Source organism: Dendrobates tinctorius, unplaced genomic scaffold (genome assembly GCF_039654945.1).
Source record: "Dendrobates tinctorius isolate UK_male_01 unplaced genomic scaffold, ASM3965494v1 ptg000006l, whole genome shotgun sequence".
Classification (NCBI taxonomy): Eukaryota; Metazoa; Chordata; class Amphibia; order Anura; family Dendrobatidae; genus Dendrobates; species Dendrobates tinctorius.
Window position 1 is genome coordinate 2,214,385 of NW_027361674.1, and position 27,700 is coordinate 2,242,084.

At 43.6% G+C, this 27,700-nt stretch overlaps 1 protein-coding gene across 1 annotated transcript in view; it reads right to left on the bottom strand.

The window, feature by feature from the left end:
• Positions 1-549: 549 nt before the first annotated feature.
• The window catches only part of LOC141084777 (uncharacterized), a 58,962-nt gene continuing 31,811 nt past the window's right edge, over positions 550-27,700 (bottom strand). The window contains exons 7-11 of the mRNA XM_073569697.1: positions 7,729-7,852; positions 7,499-7,600; positions 5,174-5,317; positions 3,316-3,440; positions 550-898 (exon numbers count right to left, since the gene is read on the bottom strand). Coding sequence (XP_073425798.1) covers positions 718-898; positions 3,316-3,440; positions 5,174-5,317; positions 7,499-7,600; positions 7,729-7,852 — 676 coding nt within the window. The 3' untranslated portion in view covers positions 550-717. The remainder of the gene's footprint in view (positions 899-3,315; positions 3,441-5,173; positions 5,318-7,498; positions 7,601-7,728; positions 7,853-27,700) is intronic.

The window sequence follows — 27,700 nt, forward strand, 5'->3', positions numbered from 1 at the left end:
GACGCCATCAGGACCGTGAAATTTAATTTCCCAAAGGCGCATGCATGGCTTATAAGTCTCCTCACTCTGACATGTGAGGAACAACTAAGCAAACTTGTAACAAACTCTGATGACACTGGTGAAAATCAGATGAATCTCTGATAAAAAATACTAATTAAAGTAGTCTGAATGAGCTTTAAGGCTCCAGCCCCTCATTATGTTTCACTATATGCACTAGGCCTAAGGTAAAAAAAATAAACATCAGCGTGCATAAATTGTAAAGAAATTAGTTAGACTGAAAGTTCCTCTAGGGCGTGTACTTCTGGAAATGAGACAGTAATTGTGTAGTAATATTACAAGTCATGGGAATAACAAAAATAACATTTCCATTTTCATACCGCTGGTCTTCAATTTTTGTTTGTGCAGCAACGTGTGTGCTTGTTTGTGTGTATATGTAGTCTCACAAAAGTTTGTGCACCCGTGATCCAATTACATAATGTATTGCTTCTAAGGTGAAACTTACATATGTCATAACTCTGCTGACAAAAACAGAAAACAATTAGGCAAATGTGAAAAAAAAAACAACAAAATTTATTTCTCAAGGTCATCAGATGAGTCATTACAATACACAATATCTCTGTATCTGTACATAGTGCACTTAGTATCACTACATTAAATATGAAATAATTTATACATTCAGATCATACATTCAATTGCTTCATGTTGGTTGCGGACAAACTAACAAAGGCAACACAAGAAATGCCTAAATTTACTGCTGCCCAACTTAATACCTTCAAAGAAACACAGTTTGTTCTGGTGGCGGTCCGTCTGCCTGTTGCGTATGTAATATAAAAGATCTTTTTTTTCTTTAGTGCTCAGGTTTCCTTTGATATTCAAGATGGCACTAAGATGTTCCTCCCTTTTAAGCAAAGTAATAAAAAGTCAATGTAGTCACTGACCAAATGGATTAAGCAGTAATGTAGCAATTTCCCCTTAAAGGTATGCCTGTTACTCTTAAGAAAAGACCTCAGGGCCTATATGTCTTAATAAGGTACAAAGAAAAGGTCTGTTCTGATGTGGTGGTAACCCCCTTTAAGAGCTGCATTTGGGACCTCACAGCCAAACCAGATCTCACACTTTGCACTGACGAGGGGCAGTACCCCGAAACACAGTGTCTGCAAATTGAGATTCTGGCTTGGCTTTTATCCTAAGTCATGTAACAAGGCTCGTTAAAGGGTCGACACTGACTTTTAGGATTGCTACTTCCAATAGGTGGCACTAGAGTTCTAGTCCTCTTCCTCTCTGAAGAGACAATTTCCATAATTAGCATAGGACCTCAATAATGTGAGTCTAGTCTAATATATAAAGCTCAAAGTGTGTGTATGTGTGTATGTATGTATGTGTGTATGTCCGGGATAGGCATCCGCACCGTCGCAGCTACAGCCATAAAATTTGGCACAGTCACACGTCTGGACCCCAAGAGCATCCTAGGCTATGTTGTGAGGCAAAATTTTAACCCCGCGCGTTCCAATTCACCAAACAATTTTGCCCCGTCTACATACTGGGGAAAAAGTGTGTGCGTGTCAAGCCCCGCCCCTCATTATGATGTCATAATGCCCCTATCTACATACTGGGGAAACAGTGTGTGCGCGTCAAGCCCCGCCCCTCATTATGATGTCATAATGGTTGCCATGGCGACGCTGATGTCATCATAGGTTGCAAGCCCCGCCGCTCATTATGATGTCATAATGGTTGACTATGGAATGGAGGATGTGTGATGGGTATATGGGCACTGGACTATGGGATGGAGGATATGTATGACGGGTATATGGGCACGGGACTATGGGATGGCAGATATGGTATGTATGATGGGTATATGGGCATGGGACTGTGGGACGGCGGATATGTATGATGGGTATATGGGCACAGGACTATGGGATGGAGGATATGTGATGGGTATATTGGCACTGGACTATGGGATTGAGGATATGTATGACGGGTATATGGGCACGGGACTATGGGATGGCAGATATGTATGATGGGTATATGGGCATGGGACTATGGGATGGCGGATATGTATGATGGGTATATGGGCACGGGACTATGGGTTGGAGGATGTGTGATGGGTATATGGGCACTGGACTATGGGATGGAGGATATGTATGACGGGTATATGAGCACGGGACTATGGGATGGAGGATATGTATTATGGGTATATGGGCATGGGCCTATGGGATGAAGAATGTGTGATGGGTATATGGGCATGGGACTATGGGATGGAGGATGTGTGATGGGTATATGGGCACTCGAATATGGAATGGAGGATATGCATGATGGGTATATGGGCATGGGACTATGGGATGAAGAATGTGTGATAGGTATATTTGGCATGGGACTATGGGATGGCGGATATGTATGATGGGTATATGGGCACGGGACTATGGGATGGAGGATGTGTGATGGGTATATGGGCACTGGACTATGGGATGGAGGATATGTATGACGGGTATATGGGCACGGGACTATGGGATGGAGGATATGTATGATGGGTATCTGGGCATGGGCCTATGGGATGGAGGATGTGTGATGGGTATATGGGCATGGGACTATGGGATGGAGGATATGTATGATGGGTATATGGGCACTCGACTATGGGATGGCGAATATGTATGATGGGTATATGGGCATGGGACTATGGGATGAAGAATGTGTGATAGGTATATGGGCATGGGACTATGGGATGGCGGATATGTATGATGGGTATATGGGCACGGGACTATGGGATGGAGGATGTGTGATGGGTATATGGGCACTGGACTATGGGATGGAGGATATGTATGACGGGTATATGGGCACGGGACTATGGGATGGAGGATATGTATGATGGGTATATGGGCATGGGCCTATGGGATGGAGGATGTGTGATGGGTATATGGGCATGGGACTATGGGATGGAGGATATGTATGATGGGTATATGGGCACTCGACTATGGGATGGCGAATATGTATGATGGGTATATGGGCATGGGACTATGGGATGAAGAATGTGTGATGGGTATATGGGCATGGGACTATGGGATGGAGGATGTGTGATGGGTATATGGGCACTCGAATATGGGATGGAGGATATGCATGATGGGTATATGGGCACGGGCCTATGGGATCGTGGATATGTATGATGGGTATATGGGCACGGGACTATGTGATGAAGGATAATTATAATTTGCTATAACTAACCACAGTTAGTTACTATGCCCTGCCCGGGCAGCGCTGGGCTCTTCAGCTATAGTTCATAAAATAAAGAAGATAAATACTGGAGTTTACAACATCACTCACCGTAAGTCCTGGTGTTTTTCAATAAAGAAGACGGTGGTCATGTGTAGCGATGCAAAGTCATTAGCAGTCAGCATCTCAAATATGAAATCCAGTGGATCACTAGGAAGGAGGTAATTATCTGAAACCTTGGTAATAAAAGAAAAAAATATTTTAAACAAAGTATTTTTTACATATTATTTTCAAGGCATCAATATTATTGATCACACACAGAGGATGAATTGTAGAACAAGCCTCCAACCTTCAAAGGTGCCAATATGCCTTACATAATTAGCCCTACTCCCCTGTACATATGAATGCTCAGCTCGGCAGAGCGTTAATGTTCTTTATGGAGAGAAGAGTAAGTCACTGCCAGACTCCACTGACAGCAGATTATCTGCCTGCAGAAAAGAAGGATCGGATGATTAGAGCTAAACTGCCTGATCCTCTTCTTCCCTGAAGTAATTTGTTGGTGGAGAGTTGGGAGTCCCTATACACATTTCTTGACTAAATTGGTGGGTTCAACCAACCTTCATTTTAAACTCTAAGGTTTACCATAAAAGCTGTCCTCTGCGGGTAAATGCTGTTGATTTCAAGTCATATGATGTCACTTTTGGTGACATCATAATTAAGCTTCAATTAGGTAAGCTACCGTGACATCACAAGCGATTCTTAATTTGCTAAAGTGTCGCAGAAATACTTCTCAATTCCATGTTTTGGCTATTTAGAAGGAAGCCCCCAATGGAATGATCAGCAGGGAGAACATGATGGCTTAGTCAGGTGACATCAGAATTGTTGCATTTGCGGTTGTTTTTTTTGCCTATGTTTTAGTGTTTTGCACCTGTTTATGTTCATCTTTTCATTTGCTCTGTTTTATATATATTTTATTTTATACTGGCAGAGTTTAAAGAGAATGTCCATGACCTTCTTTAACTATTACTATGGGCCTAAAAACTAACCGGCCCATGGTTTGTGCCTGTTCTACACAGCGATCACCAACTGCCCCTGCTGCTGAATCAGCTGCTCCACGTCAACAGAGCAGCTCTTCTTCTTCCGAGCTGATCTGTCGATGGTGTCATCATGCTGATTGACAGCTGGCTCCCCGCAAGTAGTCTGTGGGGAGCCGGATATCAATCAGCATGGCTTTGGCAGTCACGCCCCTTCAACAGAGCACAGTGGAAGAGAAGCCGCTACTCTGTTGATGTGACATCAACCGCTGAATCACCAGCAGGAGCGCTCTGTGGACACCCTGTGCTGGCAGAGATAGGTACCGTGCACAAGAAGCAGGTAGGTAATAACCTGCCTGTTAGTTCTACAGCACATTGTAAAAAAAAAAACAGTCCCAGAAAAGCCATTCAAGTTTTTCTAGATATTTCGCCTGATTCATTATTTGCAACTTTTTGACAAGTTGCAAAATTTGTCTCAAAATTTACTTCAGTCTCCACCCCTGGAGTGATTTTATTGATGCTATATATTCCGGCACAGATTTCTACATGACTTTTTACAGTAAAAAATTGCAAAACAACAGTTAACGACAAAAATAAAGAGCATTTTTTACTTTTGTGCAAAATTCATTCACCATGTGCACCATTTTGAAAAATTTGATGAAAAAAGAGGAAGAAATACCACAAGGCAAAAAGAAGAGTGCCAATCCCCCCCCCCAAATGATGAATGGGGTTCTCTGTGTTTCCGTCAGGTAAGCTATTGCATTAAAATTTGCAGTTGAAAATGAAGGCGCCCAATGGGTATTTTTTTCACATTGAGTAAATTCTGTGTCTGTCGCTGAGCAGTCCTGTTTGTTTCCTGGTTGGATATAATGTAAAATACCATCAAATGAGAAAAGTAAGAACTTGACTTTCAAATTCACTGGCATGGTACTTACCATATCTGAAAAAAAATCCAGCAGTTTTTTGCGTCCATTAGAAAAAATTTCCCCCGAGTTTTGACGGGATAAATTTTTGGAGCATTGTAAAAATGACTGAATAAATAGGACGACGAGCCAGTGGTGAATCAGTGTTACCATCTTCTGCAGAAACAAAAGTATTAGGATTACTAAAACACCCATTGCTTATGTAAAATCAGCGCTCCCTCCTGTCCCAATTGAACAAAGTCCCCTAAAATTGCAAGCCACCCAAGTGTTCAGCTCATTCCTGGCAGGTAATGCAACTGAAACCTAGTGATCGTCATCAGGAAAGAGGAAGCTGTGAAAGATAAAATGTTTTCCCTACAGTGGCCACTTCAGGGCAGATGTAGTATGACATGGTTGGTGGTTATTCAAATAAATGAGCATCACTTTGACAGGAAATTGACTGCAACAGTTCTCCACATTCCCTGAAAATCTATTGGTAGCTCGTGATTTAAGTGGTGTTGGATTTTAGGAATGCTCCCGATCTTGTCTTTGGTTTGGTCAAATTATTTTGTTATTTTATTATGAGGAGGATAAGTAGTTGCCAGACATCTTTGGTGACACTTAGAAAAGTAAAAATCAACATATGGGATCTTTGTCTTACCCCCTTGGCTAATTGTCTGCTGATTCTACTAAAATCAAATGTTCAGAGCTTGGGCTATTTTTTCTTTAACCTAACCCTGCTTTACTCTTCTCCACAACTTTATCCTTGACCTGTTTGGTGTGTTCCTTGGTTTTCATGATGCTGCTTGATTCCAGATGTTCTCATACAAACCCCTGAGACCTTCACAGAACAGCTGTAGTTATACTGAGAAGAAATTACACACAGGTGGACTGAATTTACTAATTATGTGACTTCTAGAGGCAATTGGTAACTAAGGATATAATTTTGGGGTATGAGACTAGAAGGGGCGAAATACAAATGTGCGGCATAATTTTCAGATTTATATTTTTAAAATAATTACAAAACCATGTGTTAGGGTTGCAGATCGCACTAAAGATAAAATATAAGAGAGGGCGATTGCAACCCTGGGTCCACCGTGCAGAGATGGTATACTGCTATTAGGTAATGGCGGAGTTTTATCTGAACACCGGCGGGTAACCACTGACCCGGTGAGTATAGGAGCGAACTCTATTACTTCACAGAGCCGCTGGAAGTAAAGCCAGAGCCTGTTAACCTCACAGGACTCGGCTGGGGAAGCGCTGCTATACGGTCACAAGACCCTGCCCCAGAGACAAGGGAAAGGGTCCCTTTAGACCAGCAGCGCTCGGCACCGCAATTGCGGTGAGGGAGAGACGCGCAAGTGTGCAAGGCGCCTCACTGGCACGTGCCGCCAATCGCCCAAGGCTGGGCTAAACAGCGCACAACTTGAGCATGGCGCTGCACTGGTGGGTGCTGACTTGGCGCGGTACAGCAGTGCCTTGTACAGGATGACACCACCGGACACTAGTGTGTGACAATGCTAGGAGCACAGTGGCGGAAACATAGCCACCCGTTGGCGATGACTCAGATACCCCAACGCATGTATATCAAAGGAGGGGGGTAATATAATAAGTCATTCACCAGTTTCATGCATCCTTCATCACACATACCAATAACATAATGAGTCTATACTAGCGCATGGCCAAGCGGCAATGCGACCCTTTTATAGCAGTGTCCTTCCGGGACCTTCCTGATGGTCCAATCCGAGCTGCTTGAGGACCTGAGTACGTGACCTCCAACCTCCAATGAGAGGTTGTCCCACGGGCATGCTCAATGGGCTGCAAAAGTGACAGACTCTGGAGCTGCTCGCCGCTGACTAGTGCAGGCTGCTATAGCTGAACCAGGGAAGGAAGCAGCAACCAACCAAACAGCACGAGCTTGAGCAAGACGCTGGGATCACTGGCTTTGCTGAGCAGGCTCCACTGTGGCTGGGACTGAATGGGAGACTGCAGAAGGCAAGGGTTGGGATTCTTCCTGTGCAGAGGCAGGAACCCGATGCCTAACACCATGTATCATTTCTTTTATACTTTGCAAATACTTGCTACTTTGTGTTGGTATATCACCTAAAATCCCAATAAAATACATTTTGGGTGCAAAAATGTGGAAAAGTTAACGGGGTATGAATTTTTTTTCAGGGCACTGTTTTTATCTATCTTTTTTTTTATATCGGGGGTACATATGCCTGCCTTTTGGCTTGTATTTCTGATCTTTTATGACCCCACCAACAGATGCAGATCCTCAACAGGGATATTAATAATACATTTTCTAAGCCAGAGACCCCCTTTAATCATGATCCCACATTATCATCTTTTATTTACCTGGTCATGGTGAATATCCTCCTTTATTAATGCACGTTTTAAGCACTGGAGGACAGTCTCATATTCATTGCAGCTCTTCTTAAAGTAATTTTGGAAAGCTTCCTGAAGTGAGAAAAGGTATTTTCAAAATAAATGAAAACTTGGAATTTTTTTGTGCTATTGATTTGCCAATACATAGGCTTATAATTGCATATTTTGAAAAAATCACGCTAATGTGATGGAAACATTACCTTTAATGATGGTTTCAAATTGCTGAGTACAAGGTCGATCCCTTTGTGCTCACATTGTCCAAGAAGTTTCTGAATTCTCTGTATTTCCGGATCCTGTGCTGCACCCAAATTATTCATTGTATTTCTATATGGGGGAAAATATGTGGAACACAAATGTTACTATTTGAAGATATATCTATACCTGTCTTAGACAAGTAAGGCCGGAGTCACACTACAGTGAGATATGGCCAAGTCTTGCAGGTTAAAACCAAGCTCTGGCACCGGCACTCCGGAGCGCAGCGTGCAGCTCCATGTATTGCTGTGCGGCTGCATGCTCCGCTCCGGAGTGCCGGCGCCAGAGCTTGGTTTTAACCTGCGAGACTTGGCCGTATCTCGCTGTGTGTGATCCCGGCCTAAGGGGTTTTTCAGACCTAAAATATTGATAACCCATCCCTAGGGCAGGTACAGATGAGCACATTTTCAGTCCGAGTGTGATCCAATAGAACATAGGATTGCACTTGGACCAATGTTATTCTATGGAGCCGTGCATATGCCCGAGTTTAATCCGGATCGCACTCGGCCATGCAAATCAATAAGTCCATGGAAAACAACGGACTGCACTTGGATGACATCTGAGTGCAGTCCAAATTCCATGGACTGACAATGGAAAAGATGGAGAAATTTGTTTCCCCACCTTTTCCTCCTCTGAGAGAATCGGATCACACTTTTATCAGTGTGTGATTTACATAACTGACCCAAATATCTTGGATGAGAGAACATATGCTCGTTTGCATCTACCCTGAGAATGGGTCATCCATAAAGGCTTGTTAGGGGTGCCGCTGCAGATCAGTGGACTGAAGATGCCAAAATCAAATGTATGAAAATCTGACCAATAAACAATTAAATAGATAACAGCTGTGGACCCTTTAATTAACAGGTTAACGGTGGGGCCAAAATATTTGCAGGAACAATACTGACATATGAGGAGCACCCAAAAGTGTCAGGATGGCGCTTAGAGGGGTTCTCTGATACTTCACAGTTGGAAAGCATGCTTATCCATACTGACCTCGACCCTTCTTGGTATTAAATTAAATTTCCAATGCAATCCCAGCATTAGTGCCAAACCTCATTCACACCTATATGGTAAAATAAATGGAAATCCTTTCTGCCATCTTTCAGTCTTCCTAGCATGGACTAAATATAAATAAATTACAGTGGGTTTGGGATGGCATGATCAATCTTTGTATTAGCTACAACACAATTCATTTTGAATCTTATATCACTCTTTCACACACCCAAAATAAATATTCTAAATATCACATAAACTCCCCCACACTCTTGTATAGTGATATTTTCCATGGTACAAACACAGTCAATGTTGGCACCCTTGAAATTGTTCCAGAAAATGAAGTATTTCTCTCAGAATATTATTGCAATTACACGTTTTGTTCTACACATGTCTGTTTCCTTTTTGTGTATTTGAACACAAAAAAACAGGGAGAAAGGCAAATTGGACATAATTTCACACAGAACCTCAAATATGGGCCAGACAGAATTGTTGGCACTTTGTAGTAAAAAAAATTGTGGGTAAGCAACTTTGTTTTAAGAATTTTTTATCTCATGAATGTCGTATTTTTCATGTATGTTTCTCAGTTGATATAAATAAGGTGTTGATTTTTTTAGATTGCTTTGTCATAAATACTTCTTGGTCTTTATGCCGTATGATCAGTATGGTTATTTGTTTCAAGTATGTGATGTTCGTTCAAACTCACCTGTGGCAAGTAACAGGTGTGGGCTATATGAAAATCACACCTGAAACCAGACAAAAAGGGGATAAGCTGACGCAATCTTTGCATTGTGGGTCCGTGTGTGTCACACTAAGCATGGAGAACAGAAAGAGGAGAGGAGAACTGTCTGAGGACTTGAGAACCAAAATTGTTGAACAATATCAGCAATCTCAAGGGTATATATTGATAAATATTTACGAACGAGATCTAGCCACCAATTACTATAGCTGCACAGTGTCTTTGAGACAAACAACTCTTAGGCTGGTTTCACATTTGCGTTTTTTTGCGCTGGAAAAAAACGCATACGTGCGCATGCGTTTTTTCCCCTATATTTAACATGGGTGCGCATACCTGCGCGCTGGCATGCGCACGTATGCGATTTTCATGCGCTGCTTTTTTTGGGGTATGCGTTTGTATTTTACAGACGCAGCATGTTGCATTTTTTGGTCCTGCAAAAAAGCGCATGCGCACGTGTGCGCACGTTTTGCGCTAAAAATGGCCATTATAGCCTATGGGTGCGCATATGTGCACATTGGCATGCTTATGTATGCGTTTTTTTGCACATGCGTTTTTTTTTTTACCATTAGTTTAGACAATGGAATTTAGGGGTTTGGGTAAAGTTAGGGTTAGTTAAGGGGGTTTAGGGTTAGGGTTAGGGTCAGGGTTAGGGTTAGGGTTAGGGTCAGGGTTAGGGTTAAGTATGGTTTGGTTAAGGGTTAGGGTCAGGGTTAGGGTTAGGGTTAGGGTCAGGGTTAGGGTCAGGGTTAGGGTTAAGTATGGTTTGGTTAAGGGTTAGGGTCAGGGTCAGGGTTAGGGTTAGGGTTAGGGTCAGGGTTAGGGTTAGGGTTAAGGTTAAGTATGGTTTGGTTAAGGGTTAGGGTCAGGGTTAGGGTTAGGGTTAGGGTTAGGGTCAGGGTTAGGGTTAGGGTTAAGGTTAAGTATGGTTTGGTTAAGGGTTAGGGTTAGGGTTAGGGTCAGGGTTAGGGTTAGGGTTAGGGTCAGGGTTAGGGTTAAGTATGGTTTGGTTAAGGGTTAGGGTTAGGGTTAGGGTTAGGGTCAGGGTTAGGGTTAGGGTTAGGGTCAGGGTTAGGGTTAGTTAGGGTTTAGGGTTTGGGTTAGGGTTAAGTATGGTTTGGTTAAGGGTTAGGGTCAGGGTTAGGGTTAGGGTCAGGGTTAGGGTTAGGGTTAGGGTCAGGGTTAGGGTTAGTAAAGTCATGGTTTGGGTTAGTGTGAGGGGCCACCTAATGTTGGAAAAAAATGCAAACGCGGTAAAAACGCACTAAAAACGCATACAAACGCATAAAAACGCTGCGTTTTTTTCATGCATGCTCATAAAAATGCTTGAAAAAAACGCAGCAGTTGTATGCTTTTGTATGCGTTTTTTCAATGCGTTTTTTTGCGGGAAAAACGCGCCGCAAAAAAAAGCAAGTGTGAAACTAGCCTTAAACCTCCTTTTTGGATCTCTTCTGGGTGGTGCATCAACATAGAATATATAAATAAATCACAAAAATTGTAAAGAATTGCAGCACTCACCCGATCCTTGCTGATGTGTTTCTTTATTGCATGATTAGGATAACATGATAAAGTGCGGTGTGCAGGTGGCAGGGGAGTTTAAGGCTGTGTGCCCATGTAAGCATTTTTTTTTGCGTTTTTGAGTGGCAAAACGCTCAAAAATCGCTTAAAAGAAGCATCCCATTCATTTTAATGCATTTTGCACTTTTTGTGCATATTGATGCTTTTTTTTCACAAAAAAACGCTTTGAGGTAAAAAAAAAAAGCAGCATGCTCATTAATTTTGTGGAAAAGTCTGCGTTTTTAGCTATTTTCTATGTGTCTGGGGATGCATGGAAAAAAGCATCAAAAACACACATTTCTTTCGCAAAAAAAGCTCGGAAAACGCGCAAAAAAATGTGGAAAAAATGCGTGTTTTCTGGGAAGGAGTCTGGTGGGCACATAGCCTAACAGATGAAAAAACAGCCTGACGGACAAGTGATTTATTCAACAATCTCAAGGTTACAAGTCCAGAGATTTTGTTGTTCCTTTGTCTACGGTGCGCAACATAATCAAAATGTTTACATCCCATGGGCCATGGCACTTTAGCTAATCTCCCTGAATGTGGATGGCAGAGAAAGGTTGATGAAAGGTTGCAGTGCAGGATAGTCCAAATGGTGGATAAGCAGCCCAGTCAAGTTCTAAAGAAATTCAAGCTGTCCTGCAGGTTTAGGGTGCATTAGTGTCAGCGCGAACTATCCATCCACATGTGAATGAGATGAAACGCTAAGGCAAGAGACCAAGGAGGACCCCACTGCTGATACAGGCACAGTTTGCCAAAATGTACGTGAGTACACCAAAATCCATTTGGGAAAGCATCTTGTGGACAGATGAGACAAAGATAGAGCTTTTTGGTAAAGCACATCATTCTACTATTTCTTGAAAATGAAATGAGGCCTACAAAGTAAAGAACACAGTACCTACAGTCAAATATGGTGGAGGTACAAATGTTTTTTGGGGTTATTTTTCTGCCTATGGCACTGGGTGCCTTGACTGTGTGCAAAGCATCATGAAATCTGAAGATTACCAATAGATTTTGGGTTGCAATATAGTGTCAAGTGTCAGAAAGCCGGGTTTGCGTCCTAGGTCATGGGTCTTCCAGCAGGATAATAACCCTAAGTATGCTTAAAGAAGCACCCAGAAATGGATGGAAACAAAGTGCTGGAGAGTTCTGAAGAGGCCAGCAATGAGTATGGATCTAAATCCCATTGAACACTTGTGAAGAGATCTTAAAATTGCTGTTGGGAGAAGGCGCCTTCAAATATGAGAGACCTGGAGCAGTTTGCAAAAGAAGAAAGGCCTAAAATTCCAGCTGAGAAGTGTAATAAGCTTGTTGATGGTTATAGGAAGCGATTGAATGCAGTTATTTATTCCAAATGGTGTGCAATCAAATATTAAGTTGAGGGTGCCAACAATTTTGTCCAACTCATTTTGGGGATTTTATGAGAAATTATGTCTAATTTGCATTTCTTTCTGTTTTTGTGTTGTTCCAATACACACAAAGGAAATAAACCTGTGTATAATAAAAAATGCGTAATTCCAATAATGTTCTGGGACAATTTCAATGGTGCCAACACTTTTGGCCATGATTGTAGCTACTGTACACAGGTTGGAACAAGTCATAAATTCATAATGGTGTGACTTGTGATCTGATACAGTAATGCTGTCTACATTGGCAGAATACTCTTCTCCTGCCAATGCCATAATAATTATCTGTCTTGAGAAATATAAAATATATCAAATGCTATTTTTAATGACTAAAACCAGTTACTGATACATATTCTTTTTATACATTTTGTTACATTGTGTTTTCTGTAAATGATTATGGAGGTTGCCATCTTTAGCTTCTGTTAACAGTATTTAGATATATGCCTTACAGAAGGCACGTGGGCCTCTGATACCAATACGATGGAGATGTCCACTGACTTTTATGGGAGTTTTGTGGTCATGCTCAGTGACCTGTGGAGAAGTCATTGTGCAGGGAGGGGGGAGGAAGCAAACTGTGACCAAAAAACTTGGTTTAATGACAATAGGTCATTTTTTATTATAAATTCATTTAAAAGTAAATGATTTACAATACACCCAACGTTTCCTGGGTTGCAACCCATTCATTATAACTTTTCTACAGAAATTGTAGTTTTTTCGGTTCATTGTGATCACATTAACACACAAGCGATAAATTGTTTGAATGAGACTAAAACGATTTGCGAAGACCCGAATCCAAGTTCGATATATATTATAAAGAGCGCCATACTAGATAGGTTATGGGAGTATGCATGTGCTCCCAATTGGGATGGACACCGCTGGTGGAGATTTACTTCCCTTGAGGACTAAGGGGTAATGTTTCTCCTTGTGGAGAGTGATATGCCTGGCATGTCACAGTGAGAAGACTAAGGCTGTGTGCACATGCTGCGGATTTTGCTGCGGTTCCGCAGCGGTTTTGGCCGCTGCGGACCCACAGCAGTTTCTGCTGCGGTGTACAGTACCATTATTCCCTATGGGAATCAAAAACCGCAGTGCAGACGGTGCGGAATTTTCCGCGTGGATTATCTGCGGTTTTCAATCCGCAGAAAGAATTGACATGTCAATTCTTTCTGCAGATTCTCCTGCGGTTTGCCATCTCCTCCATTTGAGGAGATGGAAAACCGCAGGGCAAAACCGCAGAGCAATCCGCAGGTAAAACCGCAGGTCTTTTGACCTGCGGATTTTACAAAATCCGCGCTGATGAATCCGCACCTAATCCGCAGCGTGTGCACACAGCCGTAGGCTATGTGCCCACGTATGCAGAAAAAAACAGCACTTCTTCCCAGGAAAAACGTGCGGGTTTTTTTGCGTCTTTTTCCATGTTTTTGCACGTTTTTTCGCGATTTTCACATGCGAAATTCAAGCACTTTCCAAGCGATTCGAAGCATCACTTGGAATGTGATTGACAGGTTGGTCACACTCGTCAAACATAGTGTTTGACAAGTGTTACCAGGTTTTTACTATTGAGGCCGCCTATGCGGCCTCAATAGTAAAAGATAGAATGTTAAGAATAAAAAAAAATCGTGATATTCTCACCTTGCGACGTCCAGCGCAGCATTCCAAGGCCTCAGCGATGCTCCCGTTCCCAGTAATGCCTTGTGAGACCTTTGATGACGTAAAGTCTCGCGATACTGTAGCGGTCTCGCGAGATGGTACATCATCACAGGTCCTTGCCGCAAGGCATTACTGGGAACGGGAGCATCGCTGAGGCCCGGGAAGACTGCGCTAGACGCCGGAAGGTGAATATAATCCGATTTTTTATTTTTTATTCTTTTTTTTACAGGGATATGGTACCCAGGGCCCGGAGGACAGTCTCCTGTCCTCCACACCATAAGTACCGTCCGCACATGAGCCGCTCACTTCGTGCATGGAGGGCATAGCCACATGCGGGAAGTAAGCGGATCTCATGCATTCCTATAATTGCGGAATCGCGACAATTATTTTCGGAATTGCGGCGATTCCGCAAAAAGAATGAGCATGCTGCGTTTTTTTCGCGATACGATTCCGCCGCGGAAAAAAATCGCAGCATTAGCACAGCATTTGCGGAATGCCATAGGAATGCATGGGGTGCGTTCTGTATGTGTTTTTTAAGCATTTTCGTGGCGAAAATCGCAGCAAAAACGCTTAAAAATCGAAGCGTGTGCACACAGCCTCATAGGCCATGTATGCTCCTCTGGGAAATTAAATATGCAAATTGTTTCTTCAAAGAGGACAAGAACTCTAGCGCCACCTATTGGAAGCAGCGATCCTAAAACTCAATTTCAACTCTTTAACAAGCCTTGCCATATAACTTTTTGCCTCTGGTATCTGCCATCAAAGTAATATCAGGATCCTCCTAAACAGATTAGACGGTCCATGGCTTATGCTAAAATAGTCAGGACTGGCTGACATTAAAGGGGTTCACAGACTTAGAGCTCAAACACATATGTGGGTACATTGTCATCAGTGCCCCTACATATTCCTGTCTGGCCATACAGAAATGCGGATCTGGTGAATGCACCTTGGACTGTCATTGCAGTGCTTTGGAAACAGAAATATATTTATACAAATAGTTCATTTCTAGTTAGGATCCAATATAATCAGTAAGAAATGAAAAATTGCACAATATTTTCATGTGATCATTGTTTATATCAGGATGTGGGGAAAGTAAAAACAAGAAATCTATATTACTCATTACTGTCTTCTATTATTATTATTATTGAAAGTGATTAGATATTAAATTAAATGATCTATAGATTGTTCAGCATAAGTACACTCCCTTTGAAAAGTAGGATATTAATCAACATATTTCTGAGCACAAAAATAATTTTTACAATTTTGATAAAACTGAGTTTTATAGAACATTTTATTAACCAATACCAGAAAACTAAGAATAATAAAGTAACTTTCATAACAAAATCTTCAGTTTTATCAAGGCAATTGATGGAAAAATGAGAACACTACACACCAAAAACTACTACATCTAGCATATTGTATGCACCAAGCACCAAGTCTTCTAGGCCTTGTAGGAACAAGTTGGTGACTTATTGCAACATTTAAAGTGGGTACGGAAAGTATTCAGACCCCTTTAAAATTTTCACTCTTTGTTTCATTGCAGCCATTTGGTAAATTCAAAAAAGTTCATTTTTTCCCCATTAATGTACACTCTGCACCTCATCTTGACTGCAAAAAAACAGAAATGTAGAAATGTTTGCAATTTTATTAAAAAAGAAAAACTGAAATATCACATGGTCATAAGTATTCAGACTCTTTGCTCAGACACTCATATGTTGTGAACACTTTTGACCTGGCTTCTGAGTTTGGGCTCCCTCTGGTGGTTGCTGCTGGTAATGGAGCTGGTCTGGCTGACAGAAGTCAATCACCTGAGGAGGATGATTGGAGGTCAGGTGTTACAGACTGGAGAGATTTAAGTGAGCAACCTTCCCTCAGTTGTTGCCGGTGATTTGGTTTTCTTCCTGAGCATTTTGGAAGTCTACTTGCCTCCTGCTTTGTCCTGCATCTTTCAGATAAGTTATTTGTCTGCTTGAATCTTTTTGCATTTGATCCATTTTTTGCTTTCCTCTGATTTCTGCTTTGCTGGTGTGAGTTCAGCCTTGTTCCCTGCTGGGACCTGTGCTGGACTCTGTTCCATATGCCACAGCTCATGTCAGTTTTGTCAGTATTTCTAATCCCCTGTTATATCAGTATCTTTTGTTTTGCGCCCAGTTCACACCAGAGTTCTGATTTAGTGGGGGAGAGGTTGTGTGGCCTCAGTATTTTTGCATATCAGACGTGTTGGATTTTTTCTTCGGGTTTTTTGCGTGATTGCAGACAGTATCCTTTCCTGTCCTATCTAGACAGTTTGGCCCCCATCATTTGCTTACCCTATTTTCTGCCTGTGTTTTGTGCCTCATCTTGTCTCACTGGCAATATATGTTCATGGGCTATCTATTCCTTTGGGGTTCTACTCCAGGGCAGTTTAGCTTTCCCTTTTCTCTCTTAAGGCTTAGTTAATTCTTTGGCTGTGACGAGGCGTCTAGGGCATCGTAGGTACGTCCCACGGCTGTTAGGTGTCGGGCTCCAGGCGCTGCACTGCGGGAATCCCGAGCCTTGCCATCGACAGTCTCCCATTCCCCTCTGGCCGCAGTGGAGCCTGCTCAACAGACTCCATGATCCTGGCATTCTGCCCAAACCAGCATTGTGGGTTCAGTTGCTGCTGCCACCTCTGGTCTAGTTATGGCAATGCAGCCTGGCCAGCAGCAAAAGCAGAGTCTAAATCCTTCCTTTGGTCCACTGAGCATGCTCATGAGGCGATCTCCCATTGAGGATCGGGAGTCACATGATCAGGTCCTTCTCCAGTTCTGATTGGTCCATCTGGAGGATCAGGAAGGTCCCGGAAGGGCACGGCTATAAAAGGTTCACATGGCCGCCCTGCCATGCACTATGATAGACTCTGAGGCTATAGTACTTAGTGTATGCATGATGATGGATGAATGAGCCTGGTGCCTGACGCATTATAATTCCCCCTCGTTGGATATTACGCATGAGTTAGGGTTAGGAATTAGAGTCAGCTCAATAGCTCAGACACTGCACTGCACCGCAGTGTTATCCTCATCTACCTTCAACGCCTAGGGCGTCGGCCATTACTAGCCTCCTCGACACTGCTACCGCAGCATCCGCCGCAGTAACGCTGTGCGCCTTGTGTGTGCTTTCCAGCACCGTTGTTAGGCTGGTTAGTGGCATCAGTCAGGGCGGACATTGCACCCGTCATAAGCAGTGGTTCACACTACTGTGACCTGTGACGTAAACAGGTTGCGGTTGTTCGCCGGCTGGCACGTGCTACGTGAAGCAACGGAGTTCGTGCCTGCTAGCACCGGGTCAGGGGTTACCTACCGGTGTCCGGCTTTTCTCCTACACGCCTTCCCCTCAATGTTTAGCAGCAGTTGGTCACCTCTGCATGGTGGGTCCGGGCTGCGAACGCACCCCTTATATTATTTCATCTTTATTTATTTGGTGTGTTCCGCCAGCCCGTAACTACGGCTAATTCTAAAAAAAAAAAAATATAATCCAGCTCACCGTACTGCCTTGCTGGTAGAATCCAAATCCTGCACACGGATTTGACTAGGCAGTCAATCAATAGTGGAAAGGAAAAAAAGAAGAGAAATTCCAGCGCCAGAAATGGAAAATTAAAAATCCATTTTATTGTGCCAATGCATATTAAAATTCCAGCAAGTACAGCATATCAGTCGGATGACTGCAGAACAACGCGTTTCGACGCCTCAGGTCTTAATCATGTTCTGACATTAAATGCAACCAACCTCCTTTTATTGGATTCTCCCACCTGCAAAAATCAGAAGCACATGCGTGGACTGCTCCAAAGCAGCTCCCGATATGGTAATGGTGGGAGAGCCAAACAAGGAAAGAAAACAGTCAGTGTAGACAACACAACATAAATGACATATATAATTTAAAAGGGAGATATATATACTCCTAATATGAGATGAAAAAGATGAATATACAAAAAAAAAAACACAAAAAAAAAAACAACACACAAAAAAACAAACAAAAAAACACAAAAAAAAAAAAAAAACAACACACAAAAAAACACACACACAAAAAAAAAGTATAATAATTGCAATAACATTTTTCAAAGTACATATCACATATTTATATCCCATACATAATATACTAAAAATTAGATCAATATGTTACAATACAGCCTCAGAATAAAAATATGGAACGAACATATTCAATAATGTAATATAAGATCTTGTCGGCTATTCATACCATCCGGATATCTAGTGCCCAGGGTGAAAATCCAGAAGGACTCCCTGTTCAATAGTTTCCTTCTGTGATCTCCACCCCGAATCGGACTGTATACCTGTTCTATTCCCATGAAATGAAAGCCGCTAACATCCCCTTTGTGAACTGTGGCAAAATGCTTTGATACTGCAGAAACCGCAACAGCATTGTGATTAGACACATCTGAGAGATGCCTCCTAATTCTAACCTTCAAGGGTCCCGTGGTGCAACCCGTGTATTGAATATTACAAATATTGCATGTTATTAAATATACAATATAAGAAGAATTACAGTTTATTAAATTTTTAATGGTAAATGTTTTTTTGTTTACCATAGAAAAAAATGTTTTTCCTTTTTGTACAAAATTACAAGTTTTACATCTAGCTGCACCGCATTTGTAAAAACCCTTTAATGTGATCCAGGAGGATCCCTCCGTCTGGCCACTATCACTTATAAAAAAATATATATACGGCTAATTCTAGTTGTGTTGTCAGTTTAGGGGTCTGCAATACGCTAAGTTACCAACCTCTCTGGTTATCTGGTTGCCTAGTCTATTCCCCTGCTATCCTCCTCGGCTACCTAATCATAACACTCATATTTAAGTCACATGCTATTTCCTTGTGATCCTCCTTGAGATGGTTCCAACTCTTCATTGGAGTCCAGTTGCGTTTAATTAAACTGATAGGACTTGATTTGTAAAGGCACACACCTGTCTATATAAGACCTCACAGCTCACAGTGCATGTCAGACCAAATGAGAATCATGAGGTCAAAGGAACTGGCCAAGGAGCTCAGAGACAGGATTGTGGCAAGGCACAGATCTGGCCAAGGTTACAAAAGAATTTCTGCAGCACTCAAGTGTCATGTCGCCGTCAGACTCGGGGCCTGCTGTCCAGGCATCGGCCACTAGAAGGCGCCAGACTGTTACATCGCCTTCTGACTCAGGGCCTGCTGTTCCTGCCTCGGCCACTGGGAGGTGCCGTGGTTCCCTGCCTTTTTTCATTGGCGACCATCCTGCTCTGGTCCACTGCTCCTCTAGACAGCCACCCCCTGGGCCTTGCTACAATTCCAGATCCCTGTATAGGGGTTAAGGGTCTCGGGGTTTCTCTGGGTGCTGTACCTATTGCAGCCCAGATTTGCGGACGGACATCACATTATATCCGGTCATAAAAAAACAAAACAAAAAAAAACCTGCTTCTTGTGTATATGTCCAAAATATACAAAAGCAGTCTCCCTGAACTTTTTTTTCCCCTTCTTCTCCTGCCTGAGCTGATTTTTGGCCTAAACACCTGTTACTCGCTTCAGTGGACAGCCTGGAGGATCACTCCCATCTTCCTGTGCAAGCATGCTGCAGTCTGGAGACTTCAGGAAGAAACCTGAACGTCAGAGATCCACACTCCTGGGACATCGGCCCCTGGGCAGATCTGGCTAGGGTTGCCCAGGGGCTCAGGTACCGCCCGCAGATGTGGCTAAAGTTTTATTGCCCATCTCTCTTTCATTTGGTCAGAAATCTCTGTGTTTAAAAGCTTACGTGGATTGTGGATCTGAAGGAAATTTTATGGATTCTTTGGCTGCTAGGAATCTTGGTGTACCGCTGCTAAGGCTTAATGCCCCTATTAAAACCACGGCTATCAATGGCACATCTATTATTTAGGAGGGGGTTAAATTTGTTAGAGCCAAAATTGCTATGTCTGTGGGAACATTACTTATGTCATTTTTTGTGATGGATAATTTATCTGCTGCAGTTATTTTGGGGATGCCCTGGTTACGCCAGCACAATCCTGTTATTGACTGGCACCTGGGTGATGTTGTGCGCTGGAGTTCGCAGTGTCAGGATAACTGCATATCATTAGCAGTAAACCAAGTTAAGGTTAAAAAACCCCTCATACCGTTTGCTTTCAGAGACTATGAGGATGTCTTTTCTATTGTAGAATCTGAGAAGTTACCCACACAAAAAGAATATGATTGCCCTATAGACCTGATTCCGGATGCCCGTCTCCCAAAAGGGAGAATATTTAATCTCTCTGGTCCAGAGTGTCAGGCCATGAATGACTATATAGCAGACAGTTTTAAAAAAGGGTTTGTTAGACCATCCATTTCACCAGTGGGGGCCGGCTTCTTCTTTGTGGTCTCAGACCTTGCACTGATTACCGGGAATTAAACGCAATCACTAAATAGAAACAGTATCCGCTTCCACTCATCCCTGATCTTTTTAATCAGCTAATGGGAGCCCGCTGGTTTACTAAACTTGACCTTGACCTCCGGGGGGGCATGCAATCTGGTCCGCATAAGAGAGGGGGATGAGTGGAAAACCACCTTTAATACACCCCTTGGCCACTTTGAGTACCTTGTAATGCCATTCGGACTCAGTAACGCACCTCCCGTGTTTCAGAACTTCATTAATGATATTTTCAGAGACATTTGTGGGGTGTATGTCGTAGTGTATTTGGATGACATTCTGATTTACTCTGCTGACTCTGTGACACACGCTCAACACGTCTGTTCTGTGCTGCAGAGACTGCGAGAACACTCCTTGTTTGCTAAACTGGAGAAATGTGTTTTTTTTGCTGAGGAGTTACAGTTTTTAGGGTACATGGTCTCAGGCAAAGGGTTCCGCATTGATCCTGCCAAGATCCAACCTATTAAAGCTTGGGTACAACGCAAATCGCTAAAAGCACTACAACGATTTTAATGGTTTGCTAATTACTACCGCAACTTCATCAGGGGTTTCTCAGAAATTGCCAAATCACTCACAGATTTGACCCGGAAAGGGGCCGACATGGCCAATTGGAACCCTGAGGCAATTCAGGCATTTTCTACGCTAAAGGAGTGCTTTGTGGCCAACCCGATTTTGGTTCAGCCTGATCTGGACTGCCCATTTATTGTAGAAGTAGATGCCTGTGAAGTCGGAGTGGGAGCAGTGCTGTCGCAAGGCATGTTGTACGTCTGCACGGTGCTCTGGTCAATATTGTGTCTGACAGGGGTACCCAGTTCGTTTCAAAGTTCTGGAGGGTGTTCTGCAAACACATTGGTAATGAGTTGTTCTTCTCCTCGGCCTACCACCCCGAAACCAATGGTCAAACTGAGAGTACCAACCAGGCTCTGGAGCAATACCTTCGCTGTTATGTGTCAGAACATCAGTCCGATTGGGTGGAACATCTGCCATTAGCTGAGTTTGCCCTAAACAATCAGTACCAGGACTCCATTAAGACTACCCCCTTTTTCTGCAACCATGGACTGCATCCGCGCTTTGGTTCATTCTCGGCCAGGATGTCGGAGCTCCCTGGGGTAGAGAAAAATATACACCACTTAAAAACGATTTGGTCTGAGGTAAACTCGAACTTGAAGGGGGCCCAGGTTAGACAGGCTTCGGCTGCGAATAGACGGCGATCTAAGGGGCCACACCTGGGAGTTGGAGACAAGGTCTGGCTCTCCACCAAAAACATCAAGCTTAAAGTGCCGTCTGCCAAATTGGGTCCCAGATTTATTGGTCCATACGAAATTATAGAGGTGATTAACCCGGTAGCCTTCCGTTTAAAACTCCCTCAGTCATTCAAATTGCCCAACGTGTTCCATAAATCTCTCCTCAAGTTGCATCGCTCTCCAATTCATCCTGTCGAGTCCCCTCCTCCTCCTGTTTCGGTCAGGGGGACCTTGGAGTATGAAGTCCAGGGTGTCCTTGATTCCCGCCTTGTGAGAGGGTCCGTACAGTATCTTGTACACTGGAAGGGCTACGGCCCGGAGGAGAGGTCCTGGGTCCCCGCGGGGACTTCCATGCCAAAGCATTAGGAGATTTCATCTCCTTCACCCTGACAAACCGGGCTTTGAGGGTCCGAAGGCCCCTTTTAGAGGGGGGGGTACTGTCACGTCGCCGTCAGACTGGGGGCCTGCTGTCCCGGCCTCGGCCACTAGGAGGCGCCAGACTGTCACATCGCCGTCTGACTCGGGGCCTGCTGTTCCTGCCTTGGCCACTGGGAGGCACTGTGGTTCGCCCTCGAGTGATGGCGGCGACAGAGAAGGGGCTCCTGCGCTGGCATCTGGTGGACGCAGGCTCCGCTCCTCTGTCAGTCATGAAGGGGTTGGTGCATCACCATCTGGCCTGGTCCTGGGGGCGGTCCTGATGACATCATCAGTCCGGGAACTTGTGAGGGATGACCTGATCCCTCAAATACCTTGGGACTGGTCTTGCAAGCCACCGGATATATTCTTGGTTCCCCTGTGTGCTACGGTGTGAATTGCTATTGTTTGACTCTAACCTCAACCTGGAATTCTGACCCCTCTACTGCCTGATGATTTTGTACCTCTGCTACTCTCCTGGTTTGTGACCTTGGCCTGGACTGTCTACTCTGCCACTGCCTGCCCATTCGGTGCCTCCGCTGCTCTCCCGACTTCTGTCTACATTTTTGGTTCCCTGCCTTTTTTCCTTGGCGACCGTCCTGCTCTGGTCCACTGCTCCTCTAGACAGCCACCCCCTGGGCCTTGCAACAATTCCAGATCCCTGTATAGGGGTTAAGGGTCTCGGGGTGCTGTACCTATTGCAGCCCAGATTCGCGGACGGACGTCACATCAAGGTTCCTAAGAGCACAGTGGCCTCCATAATCCTTAAATGAAAGACCTTTGGGACCACAGAAGTTTTCCTAGACCTGGCTGTCCAGCCAAACTGAGCAATCATGGGAGAAGAGCCTTGGTGAGAGAGGTAAAGAAGAACCCCAAGATCACTGTGGCTGAGCTCCAAAGATGCAATAGGATAATTGGAGAAAGTTCCACAAAGTCAACTATAACTGCAGCCTTCCACCAGTCGGGCCTATATGGCAGTGTAGCCCCACGGAAGCCTCTCCTCAGTGCAAGACATGTGAGCAGGCTTCCCTCAATTGTTGCTGGTGATTATTTCTTCCTGTGCAACTGGAGGTCTGCTGTCTCCTGCCTGATCCTGCATTTTTCAGTTAAGTTGTCTATTTGCTAATCCTTTGCATCTGATCTGGTTTTGCCTCTTTCTGCTTTGCTGTGCGGGTTCAGCGTGCTCCCTGCTGGGGCTGTGCTGGACTCCGCTCCGTATGTTACAGCTTGTGTCAGTTTGTTCAGTCCCCTGTTATATTAGTCTCTTTTGCTTTGCTGCCAGTTTACACCAGAATGCTGATATAGTGGGGGAGAGGTCGTGAGACCTCAGTGTTTTTTTGTACATCAGACGTGTTGGATTGTTTAGGGTTTTTGCGTAATTGCAGACAGTGTCTTTCCTTTCCTATCCTATCTAGACAGTTTGGGCCCCATCATTTGCTCAGTCTATTTACTGCCTGTGTTTGTCCCTCATCTGGTCTCACCGACACTATATGTATGGGGGCTATCTATTTCTTTGGGGTTCTACTCCGGGGCAGTTTAGATTTCACCTTTCTTGCTTTAGGCCTAATTAGTTCTCCAGCTGTGTTGAGGCGTTTAGGGCATCGTAGGTATGCTCCACGGCTACTGTTAGTTGTGTTGTTAGGACTAGGGGTCTGCAATTCGCTAAGTGACCAACCTTTCTGGTTTCCTGGTGGCCTAGCCTATTCCTGCCATCCTCCTCGGTGACCTATTCATAACAGAATCACCGCCATACTGTAGACTCTAGGGTACTCTAAAGAAGGAAAGAATTGTAAGAAAAAAAAATTAAAGTGTCCGAATTTTTTAAATATATTTTTTTCCTCTTTTGCTCTGGGGCCGTAGAAGGATTTTTTCTCTAATGGAAACTAAGCAATTGTCCGATCGTGTTGAGCAGCTTGCTGCTGAAGTGCGGGGAATTTCTGCCTATCTCGCTCAATCATCTGCTGTAGAACCAAAGATTCTCCTGGTGTGTTTTCTGGGGATCGGACTAAATTTTTGAATTTTAAGAATAATTGTAAACTATTTTTTGCTTTGAATCCTAACTCATCGGGGAGCTCTGTGCAGCAGGTTAAAATTGTCATCTCCCTGCTGCGCGGCGATCCCCAGGATTGGGCTTTTTCTTTGACACCCGGAGATCCTATTCTGGCTAATGTGGAGGTGTTTTTTCACATGTATGATGAACCTAATGCTATTGATCAAGCTGAGAAAACCTTATTGGCATTGAACCAGGGTCAGGATTCTGCAGTTATATTGTCAAAAATTCCGAAAGTGGACGGTCCTTACTAAATGGAATGATGATGTCCTAGCAGCTCTCTTTCGGAAGGGTCTGGCAGAAACCGTAAAAGATGTTATGGTGGGATTTCCTGTCCCCTCTGGTCTTGACGACTCTATGTCATTGGCCATTCAAATTGATCGACGTTTAGAGGTGGTGCCGCCTTTCGAACGAACTTCTGAACCCATGCAATGTGATAGGGTTTTGTCTAGGGCGCAACGTCATTAGTTTAGAAGGCGTAATAAGTTGTGTTTTTTTTTGTGGGGACGCCTCTCATACTATTTCTGTCTGTCCTAAACGAGAAAAGCGTTTTGCTCACGCATTTGCAGTGGACAGTGTACAGCCTAAGTTCCTTTTGGCGGTTACCTTGATCTGCTCCTTGTCTACATTTTCCGCTAAGGCTTTTGTTGATTCAGGAGCAGCTTTGAACCTGATGGATTTTGGCTTTGCCAAACCTTGTGGTTTTCCCATGGTACCCCTGCGGACTCCTATCCCTTTGAGGGGTATTGATGCTACTCCTTTGGCGGAAAATAAACCCCAGTTTTGGACCCAGGTGATAATGCGGGTCGCCCCGGACCACCAAGAGAATTGTAAATTTTTGGTGTTGCACAATTTGCATGATATTATTGTACTGGGTTTTCCTTGGTTGCAAACCCATAATCCTGTTTTGGATTGGAAATCTGTGTCTGTGGTGAGTTGGGGTTGTCAATGTATTCTTAGTGACACTCCTGTTTTCTCTACCTCTCCCCAGTCTCATGATGTTCCTGACTATTTGGCTGATTTTTCTGATGTATTTAATGAGAGTAAGTCCACGTCTTTGCCTCCTCATAGGAGTTATGACTGTGCAATTGAGTTAATGCCCGGTTGTAAATTTCCCAAGGGTCGGCTTTTCAATTTATCGGTACCTGAACATGATGCTATGCGATCTTATATCATTATATCAAGGAGTCATTGGAGAAGGGTCATATAAGACCATCCTCTTCACCTTAAGGTGCTGGGTTTTTTTTGTGGCCAAGAAAGATGGCTCATTAAGGCCATGTCTTGACTATCGTTCCCTTCACAAAATCACTGTTAAATATCAGTACCCGTTACCCCTGATTTCTTATTTATTTTCCAGAGTTAAAAGTGCTTGTTGGGTTACCAAACTTGACCTCAGGGGGCGTATAATCTTAATCTCATCAAGCACGGGGATGAATGGAAGATGGCGTTTAATACCCCGGAGGGAAATTTTGAGTACCTGGTGATGCCTTTGGGCTCACTAATGCCCCTTCCGTCTTCCAATCTTTTATGAATGATATTTTCTGGGACTTTGTGGATAAGTTTTTGATCATTTATCTGGATAATATTTTGATCTTTTCCAGTGATTGGGATTCTCATGTGGAACATGTCAGGACTGTGTTCCGGATTTTGAGGGAAAATACTCTGTATGTTAAGGGATCGAAATGTCTCTTTGGTGTACAGAGGATTTCGTTTTTGGGATTCATTTTGTCCCCGTCTGCTATTGAAATGGACCCGGCCAAGGTACAGGCCATTTATGATTGGGTTCAGCCCACTTCTCTAAAGGCTCTCCAGAAGTTTTTGGGTTTTGCTAATTTCTACCATAAATTTATAAGTAATTTTTCTGGTATTGTTAAACCACTGACAGATTTGACCAAATAGGACGCTGATGTGGTCTCCTGAGGTCTCGGCATTTCAGGAGCTTAAGCGGAGATTCACTTCTGCTCCGGTTCTACGGCAACCTGATGTTTCGCTTCCATTTCAGGTGGAGATAGATGCTTCTGAGATTAGTGCAGGAGCCGTTTTGTCCCAAAGAGATCCGGTAACCTCTAACATGAATCCTTGTGCCTTCTTTTCTCGAAAATTTTCCCCATCTGAACGTAATTATGACATGGAGAATCGGGAGTTGTTGGCCATGAAGAGGGAATTTGAAGAGTGGAGACATTGGTTGGAGGGAGCTAGACATCAAGTTGTGGTCCTCACCGAACACAAGAATTTGATTTATCTTGAATTAGCCAGTGCTTGAATCCTAGACAGGCTAGATGGGCCTTGTTTTTCACGCGTTTTAACTTTGTGGTCTCCCTTCTTCCGGGCACTAAGAATGTTAAGGCGGATGTCCTTTCTAGGAGTTTCTTTGTGGATTCTCTTGATGTGACGGAGCCTACTACCATTCTAAATGAGGGTGTAGTTCTTTCCGCCATCTCACCCGATTTGAGACGTGCCCTGGAGGAATTTCAGGAGGACAAACCTGAACGATGCCCTATGGGAAAATTGTATGTCCCTGACCAGTGGAGGAGAAGAGTAATGTCTGAAATTCATTGCTCCGCATTAGCTGGTCATCCAGGTATTTTTGGTACCAGAGATTTGGTGAGTCTGTCTTTTTGGTGGCCTGCCTTTTCTCGTGATGTCAGTCCTGTGGGACTTGTTCTCGGTCCAAGCCCTGTTTTCGTTCTAGTGGTTTGTTGATGCCCCTGCCGGTGCCCAGGAGGCCATGGACCCATATCTCAATGGATTTTATTTCTGATCTCCCTGTCTCTCAGAGAATGACTGTTATCTGGGTGATCTGAGTGATCTGTGATTTTCTAAGATGGTCCATCTTGTACCACTCTCAAAGTTGCCATCTTCTTCAGAGTTGGTGCCCTTGTTTTTTACAACAGGTGTTTCATTTGCATGGGATTCCTGAGAACATTGTGTCGGACATAGGAGTCCAGTTTGTTTCCAGATTTTGGAGAGCTTTTTGTTCCAAACTGGGAATTCAGTTATCTTTCTCCTCTGCATTTCATCCTCAGACCAATGGGCAGACTGAGAGAACAAACCAGACTCTGGAATCCTATTTGAGATGTTTCATATTTGCTGATCAAGATGACTGGGTCTCATTTTTGCCCTTGGCCTGCCCAAGTGTGGATTCTGTGGTAGAGAGAATGCAGCAGATTTGGGACCAAGTAGTGGATAAGTTGTCCCACTCTCAGGAAAAGGCCCAACGGTTTTCCAACCGACATAGGACCATTGGTCGCCGGTTTAAAGTGGGTGATATGGTTTGGTTGTTTTTAAAAGATATTCCTATGAAGGTTGTGTCTCCAAAATTCAAGCCAAGGTTCATTGGACCTTATAAGATTTTGGAAATCCTTAACCCCGTTTCTTTCCATTTGGCTCTTCCAGTTACGTTTAAGATTCATAACGTTTTTCATAAATCTTTGTTGAAAAGGTTTGTGGAGCCAGTAGTTCCCA